This window comes from Cebus imitator, unplaced genomic scaffold (genome assembly GCF_001604975.1).
Source record: "Cebus imitator isolate Cc_AM_T3 unplaced genomic scaffold, Cebus_imitator-1.0 Scaffold141, whole genome shotgun sequence".
Taxonomy (NCBI): Eukaryota; Metazoa; Chordata; class Mammalia; order Primates; family Cebidae; genus Cebus; species Cebus imitator.
The window spans coordinates 3,686,683-3,694,892 of record NW_016107456.1 but is presented as its reverse complement, the minus strand read 5'-3'; the positions used below and the strand labels follow the sequence as shown (position 1 = coordinate 3,694,892).

General features: G+C 44.1%; 1 protein-coding gene across 1 annotated transcript; it reads left to right on the top strand.

The window, feature by feature from the left end:
- Positions 1 to 826: 826 nt before the first annotated feature.
- SRSF6 (serine and arginine rich splicing factor 6) lies at positions 827 to 6,484 on the top strand. The gene is made up of 6 exons (XM_017542236.1): positions 827 to 1,127; positions 1,348 to 1,496; positions 2,739 to 2,863; positions 2,994 to 3,202; positions 3,457 to 3,540; positions 3,642 to 6,484. Exons 1-6 carry the CDS (start codon positions 1,021 to 1,023, stop codon positions 4,000 to 4,002), a joined length of 1,035 nt encoding a protein of 344 aa, XP_017397725.1. The 5' UTR covers positions 827 to 1,020; the 3' UTR covers positions 4,003 to 6,484.
- Positions 6,485 to 8,210: the final 1,726 nt, after the last annotated feature.

Sequence of the window (8,210 nt, the reverse complement as noted above, 5' to 3'; positions counted from 1 at the left end):
ACTGAAACTTACTCCTTGAGGTTTTCGTCTAGTTCTTCAGCTTTAAATAGGATCTCCATTGACAAGCTCACAAATAAGGCACTTTCAAGTCAGTGGAGGAGATGACAGTATTAGGACAAAGGACTTTCCATATACGGGAGAAAAAAATCGTTCATCGCTGTGGGAGGGCTGCTGGATCTCGTCCGCGCTCCCTTTTGAGCGCCTACAGTGACAGTAGGATTCCCACGGACACCCCAATCCACAAGTGAGTCAAGCTGCCAGGTCTCCAAGAAAGACCCACCGAGGGAGAGGGGAACGTCCGGGGAGGCGGAGGCTGATGAAGGCTGCGAGTGAGAGCCGCAGAGGCTGATGTCGGCAGGTCTGCGCGCTCGCAACCGGACCCCCACCCGGTCAGCAGGAGGACCTTGGCGCGCGATCCTCGGATTCCGCGAAACCCGACAACCGACTGGGTCCAAGAGCGCGGTCACCACTAAAACGATCATGAACCAATCGCTGGAGAAAATCCGCAGCCTCGTTTTAAGCGACCAATCCGAGACCGCGGTGACCTATTATGACACCCTCGAGAACCAATGAAAAACGGAAATTTTCTTAGCCTGCCTCCTGAGCTTCAACCCCGTAGAGATCGCTCAAAGTTTTATGAAGGGTACAAATTAGAAAACAACTCTGCAGCTGGATTAGAGACTTTGTGTTTTCAAGGGCTGGAGTAAATTCTAGAAGCGAGCAAGACCGCACTACACCAAAACGTCGCGGGCAGCAGACTAGCTAGTCACAACCTAGCCCAGGGCCGACACGGGAGGGACGTGCCGCTGCGCGCCGACGTAACGCGCCAAGCCCCGCCCCCCCGGCCGCCCATATAGCGTAAGCCTGGCGCGCGCGCGCACTATTGTGTGGCTGGATCCGGCCACCGCTGCGGTGTGAGGCGCGAGTTCGTGCTTTTGCCGTCCCCGCACCCGCACCGCGGCTACTGGCTTGCGGTCCGCCGTTCAACAACCAGCCCTTGGGCCCCTGCCCGCCACGGACATGCCGCGCGTCTACATAGGACGCCTGAGCTACAACGTCCGGGAGAAGGACATCCAGCGCTTTTTCAGTGGCTATGGCCGCCTCCTCGAAGTAGACCTCAAAAATGGGTGAGTCGGGCCTGGGCGCCTGTGCCCAGCGTCCCAGGCCTGGTGGCGGCGGGAGCTCTCCAAGGAAAGAGGCGGCCAAGGCCGCGGCGCCGCGTGGCAGGGCCTCCAAGATGGCGGCGCCGCGGCGCCGCGGGAGCGCGCGGCGGGTTGCGGGAGCGCGCACGTGCGCGCCCTGATTAACGATGCCCCCGTCGGTGTCCGGCCCTCGCACCGCCCCCAGGTACGGCTTCGTGGAGTTCGAGGACTCCCGCGACGCCGACGACGCCGTTTACGAGCTGAACGGCAAGGAACTCTGCGGCGAGCGCGTGATCGTAGAGCACGCCCGCGGCCCGCGTCGCGATCGCGACGGCTACAGCTACGGAAGCCGCAGTGAGTCCCACCCCTGCGCGCTCCGCGCCCTTGGGGACCCTGGGGGGCGGGGGTGTGTGGGGTGGGGCCTCCCAGCCCGGGCAGGCGCGAGGACCGGGGGTCGTTTGACTCGGGTATCCCCGAGTCCCGCCGCCTTCACGTCTGCCCGGGGCAGGCATGGGACGCTGGAGCGCGGGGATTGGGGTGTTTGGTTTTGTTATTTGCCAAGTTGGGAGGTGGGTGGCTTCTTCTGGCCCCTTGTCAGCACTGTCACGGGTTCTTCCCACAGAGGAAGTAAGGGGTGGCTGTATTTGTTGTATCCCCCTTACTTACCTGTCAGTGCATTAGTTAGAGGTTTAGGGGCAGGCTGGGGTGGAGGGGGGCGGGGGACGGGGAAGGGGAGGATCTTAAAGTATAGGTTTTAAAGCTATGGAAATTGATGGGGGCCAAAGAAAGTACTATTTCAAAGCAATGTGGTGTTGTACCACAAAGTAGATCTAAATAAGCTTTATGCTGTATTTGAACTAGTTGGGGCATGTTATTGGGAGGAGGTGGGGGGATTTTTGGTTATGTTAAATGTTTGATGTTTAAACTGTTGCATGTTGAATTCAAACTTTTTAACAAGTCCTTGATGTTTCAATTTGAAAGTGACCAATGGGGCTGAGGCTGTGTCCACTGAGGCTAAGATGACTGCCTTTCCTGATTGGCCTTGGCTTTTCCATACATTGTGTGACCCTTGCCCTATGACCCTTTGGCTGACCTTACCGGAAGCCATGACGACAGCAGCCTTTTGCCATTAGACGCAGGGTGATGGTGAGGATTCCAAGGGTTAGACAAAACTGGTTAATCTGAACTAGGTGACTGTTACCTTGCGTGTTTTGTGGCCAAACCACCACCAAAAACCTCACACTGTGATGTAAGTACTTAGTGTAAAACTAGTAAACATTTTTGTAAAATGTAGAAATGCATGTAATCAGTTAAGTTTTATATTTTACAATGTTCTGTAAAATAAAACTTAGCGAGGTAAATTGAATAAAGGAGCAGTCACTCTCTAACAGATTGTAGGAGAGGTTTAGTTGGATTTAGTCTATTGGACTTGCCCTTAATTTAATTTATGGCAAATCACAAATGTGTCGAAGGTTTAGCAATATAATAGCAAAGTCCTACTCCAGTAAATAAAAGTTGATATGTTTGTACTAACTTTCAAAAGACATGCATTTTTATCATTACAAGGCGTCTAATTGTTCCCTTCATGTGATAAAGGTGGTGGAGGTGGATACAGCAGTCGGAGAACATCTGGCAGAGACAAATACGGACCACCTGTTCGTACAGAATACAGGCTTATTGTAGAAAATCTTTCTAGTCGGTGCAGTTGGCAAGATTTAAAGGTGTGTGCTATAATTCAGGATATAAGTGAATGCTTTAAAGTAGGTTCTTGTTACATTCTTATTTCTGGGAATTCACTGTAGTATATAGATCTTTTAAGATTTCGAAGTCTGACCAGTCTTGTCATTTTAGGATTTTATGCGACAAGCAGGTGAAGTAACCTATGCGGATGCCCACAAGGAACGAACAAATGAGGGTGTAATTGAGTTTCGCTCCTACTCTGACATGAAGCGTGCTTTGGACAAACTGGATGGTACAGAAATAAATGGCAGAAATATTAGGCTTATTGAAGACAAGCCACGCACAAGCCATAGGCGATCTTACTCTGGAAGCAGATCCAGGTAGCTTGTGGGGAGGAAACAATACTTGCCAATAAAACAAAAAGGGAGTAATTGGGTAATTTCAGTTGTTGCCTACTTGAATTAAAGCCATCTTTCAGTTTCTCTTGGCTATCATTGGGTTCTTTTCTAGTTGTTTTGACAGATTTGATTTTGTGGTAAAATAGATTATTCTTTGGCTTATCTATTTTTGCCAAATAGCACAGATGTATTTAAGGTGGACTGGGCTTGAGACATCATTGTGTTTTTCATAATAGGTCTCGATCTAGAAGACGGTCACGAAGTAGGAGTCGCAGGAGCAGCCGCAGTAGATCTCGAAGTATCTCAAAAAGTCGCTCCCGGTAAGTAATGTGTTTGAGTCTCTGAATATTACTGTACTTGTTTATGGAGTTACGTGTATGTTCTTACAGAGTTTTGAGAAAATTGGTCTTCTCTCATCTAGTTCCAGGTCGCGGAGCAAAGGTCGGTCACGTTCTCGATCAAAAGGCAGGAAATCTAGATCAAAGAGCAAATCTAAGCCCAAGTCTGATCGGGGCTCCCATTCACATTCTCGAAGCAGATCTAAGGATGAGTATGAGAAATCTCGAAGCAGGTCTCGGTCCCGATCCCCCAAAGAAAATGGAAAGGGTGATATAAAGTCAAAATCCGTATCAAGGAGCCAGTCCCGTTCCAATTCGCCACAACCTGTTCCACCCTCAAAGGCTCGTTCTGTGTCCCCTCCACCAAAAAGAGCTACTTCAAGATCCCGTTCTAGATCTCGCTCAAAGTCAAGATCAAGGTCCAGGTCGAGTTCCAGAGACTAACTCAGAACTCCTCTTCTTTGCACACTATTACGGAACACTTTCCTACTTGCTTTAGGCAGTTATTCTTACATGTTTGTACTTGGCCTCTTCTGCAAGAGGAATTCTCCTGAAGTCAGGGGCACACAGAAATTTGATTCGTGGCCAAATTTGATGAAAAAGATGAGGTTCTAAGGAAATGGTGGCATGAAGTCAAAGACCCTCTCCCTTTGTAGAATTAAGATAACTTTGATTTTATAGCTTTTGAGCTACAATAACTTTTGTAAAGATTAAGCTCATTTAGTTGTTTTGTTTTTAAGTATTTCAGCAGGATCTGCTGGCAGGGTTTTTTGTTTTGTTTGCTTATTTTTAATTAACTGTTTCAGGCTTCCAATACTTTAAGGCTTTAGAGGGAGAACCCAATTTTCAATTATGTTGGCTTTTTATAAAGCTTGAGTTATGTAAGATTTAAATAAAAGTTTGCTACCAAGATGATTGCCTTATTGAATAGGTCACTATTAAATTCTTTTAAATGTTGATACCTGCCATTTGTGGAAACAGTGTCAGTTCTACTTAAATATAAAACAAGGCAAGCCTCGGACCAGCAATAAATTATTCAGTTTGGATAATATTATTTTGTGCTGTTAATCAAATTTGCCAGTCTTTATCTGCCCCTTTAACAAGTTGGGTTAAAAATAAAAGGTATTTTGTAATCAATCTGTTCCAAGATTTTGCTTAAATTAATACTTGTAAGTAATGGAACTTTTTTCATAAGCAAATTTAAACTAAGAAATTGTTCCTAATACTTGGGATCTTGTTTAGATAATCCACTTTCTGGAATTTGTCAGCGTAATTAGTCTTAGAGTATATGGTTCAGTTGTCCTTGTTTGTCATGTGAAAATGGAAGTAGCCTCTTTGATCTGAAATTTAGTTTATTCAAAGTGGAAAAGCACATACTGCATTTTCTGCTCAAAGACCGTTATGTATAACAGGCACTTAATCTCAGTAAAGTCTGTTGCCAATTAACTTCCACCCAGTAGTCAGTCCCCTTTGTAGTTAGTGGGATTATGTGATAATTGGTCAGATCATACTGGTAAATTTTAATGCTTTGTGTGGTTAGTTTGAAGAACAATGAAATAGATAAACCCAAAACTTTTTGTACTTAATTACCATTGAAGTGTAATGAGTACTGTGGAAACCAAATTTTAATACTGCAAATTTGTAGGTGTTAATAGGTTAACAGTCAGTTCATACATACATAAGCTTGATTAGTTGAAATTGCAGTTTGAGAATGGAATTAACCTTACATCCCTTTTTTCAAATATTTTTACATAGAGTAACCTTATTTGAAAGCATTTATTAATCTTAGATGGAAATCAAGATCTAGATTAATTGGCTCAGCTTTAATACCTTTCTAGGAGCTGTCACTGGGTAGGGTACCAAGGGTTGGATTGTGATGGGGCATGGGTGCCACAGGTGTGACTAGAAAGCATGATATTCTGGGGTTGGATTTTAGGTTCAGGTAATCCAGAAACATACCTAATAAGATTGAAAAACTTGAGGCAAATATTTAGGGCATTCACAGAGTAGCTATGAGTAGTTGGTAATGTGGAAAAAGCCTTGTTTTTAAGAAATTCCTGGGTTTCCTGTTGAAAACGTTAAAGTCCAACCTTACGAATATAGTGCCCCAAAAGTTGGATGCTTCTACCGTTATCTTATTTTCTTTAATACTTTAATTAGATGTTTCTAAAGAAGTGGGTTTTTACAGTATAAACCTCAGAATTTAAGGGAAGAAAATGGTGTCTGTTATTGTAGTTAATTGTTTTGCCTACTCAAAGAACAGAAGTGATGACTCTTAAAAATTGGCTTTGACCAAAGTTCTCTTGTTTTCAGGGAAATAGCATAAAAGCTTTTTGAACCACGGCCTTGAGGTGAGAGGATATTAAAAGTAAGAAATTTGGCTTTCTAAAACTATGAAACATCCTTTAACTGGGCTCTACTGTTAATAGGACATATGATAATAGACTGGTTTGACTACATTGTTAGCTGCCCCAGTAAGCGGGTGATTGTATAGGTAAATGCCTGCAGCCATAATTTTCTAGTAATAGCCACGACCAATTTGTTAAAACTCAAGGCCTAGCCATGCCCGTACACCTAAGTCACTGGATGCACAAAATCACTGTGTAACACTGGCTCACTTGATTGTGAGCATAGAGTTGACTGACAGAATGTTAAGTTCCCTTGCTAACTTGTGAGAAGAATGAGTTGCAACATGCTCCATACCAGTGGCTAGGTGGAGTATTAAGGTGGAGCAGAAGAGAAGTGAGAACATCTTGGTTCCCCTTTCTTTTACTTGGTGTTGATGAACATGCCGTAGTGCCTTTATGGCCAGTTTGAGTCCTGCCTACTTTGACTTTTACGTTCCCATTCCTGTGTTACCACCTTCCTCCCAATTTGTTAACCTATTTTGTGCTTTAAATCTCAATAAAATACTTACTGAGGGAAAGGCTTGTTTTGAGTTTATTGCGCATGGCCTCTTAGGACCAGATTCTTGACAAATGGTTATTTGAATTGGAGTTTGCATTGGCAAGCCATTCCTATTTTGAGTATGAGAAAGAATCCTGTTTTCACTTCTCCAGAAACGTGAGTTTGAGATTTAATGTAGGGTGTATCTTGGGCAAATCATTAATCACTGTGCTTCAGTGTCACCCGTGAAACAACAGGGATAAAACGTGCATGGGATGTGAAGATAAAGTCAAGAATATGAACAGTACAAGAGAATACCATAACTTAGTTTTATTCACAAAAATGCATGCTTAGACTATACCTCAGAATCTACTTACAAATGTAGCTACTGTTAGCAGTACTTGTACGTGCTCAGAGATTTCTATGATCATATAAAAATGTCCTTTTAGGTTTTCAATGATCATGCCGTGAATAGTATGCAGCTTGTTTTAATATATGCTAATACAGAGATTAGCTTTAAATGGCTGACTGGTATACCATTGAATGAATATATGGTAAATTTTTTTTTTCAGAACCAACAGTATGAATAATTCTTTGACTTGTGTATCAACATGAATTTAAAAATTACTTTCAGGATTCAACATTATACGACCAAACTTTGAGAGTTCTTGCAATAGAGCACCTAGTGTAGTCATTACCAATTTATATGCTAATCACTCAGTCACTGACCACATCTTGAATAACATATATTTGTATCTCAAACATGTGTGCGTCCATTTACTGAAAGGATGAGTCAGTACAATTGTGCAGTTGGTCTTCCTAGATGATAAATAGCTTGTTTATATATGCCTGTTTACCTCAGAGCAGTCCTGCAGATGGCTCCCACTGAAGTATTTGACAGTTGAGTCGTTAGCTTTTTTTTTTTTTTTTTTTTTTTTTTTTTTTTTTTTTCAGTTTTACTCTTGTTGCCCAGGCTGGAGTCCAGTCGCAGGATTTCAGCTCACCACAACTTCTGCCTCCTGGGTTCCAGCAGTTCTGCCTCAGCCTCCCTGATAGCTAGGATTACAAGTATGTGCCACCTTGCCCAGCTAATTTTATATTTTTAGTAGAAACAAGGTTTCTCAGTTTTAATCAGGCTGGTCTCGAGCTCGTGACCTCAGGTGATCTGCCCACCTCAGCCTCTCAAAGTGCTGGGATTGCAGGGGTGAATCACCTCACCCAGCCTTTTTATACCGTTTGAATAGAGAGGAATCATGGTTCAAAATTGGTAAGATTGGGTGCTCAGGCCTGTAATCCCAGCACTTTGGAAGGCCAAGACAGGAGGATCACCTGAACTCAGGAGTTCAAGACCAGCCAGGCCAACATGGTGAAACCCTCTCTCCACCAAAAATAACAATAATTAGCCTGGCATGGTGATAGGTGCCTATAGTCCCACTAATGGGAGGCTGAGACAGGAGAATCACTTGAACCTGGGAAGCAGAGGTTGCGGTTATCTGAGATCACACCATGGCACTCCAGCCTGGGTGACAGAGTGAGACTGTCTCAAAACAACATATAAAAATAAAGTTTTAAAAATGTGTTTTCGAGGCCGGGCGCGGTGGCTCAAGCCTGTAATCCCAGCACTTTGGGAGGCCGAGGCGGGTGGATCACGAGTTCAAGAGATCGAGACCATCCTGGTCAACATGGTGAAACCCCGTCTCTACTAAAAATACAAAAAATTAGCTGGGCATGGTGGTGCGTGCCTGTAATCCCAGCTACTCAGGAGG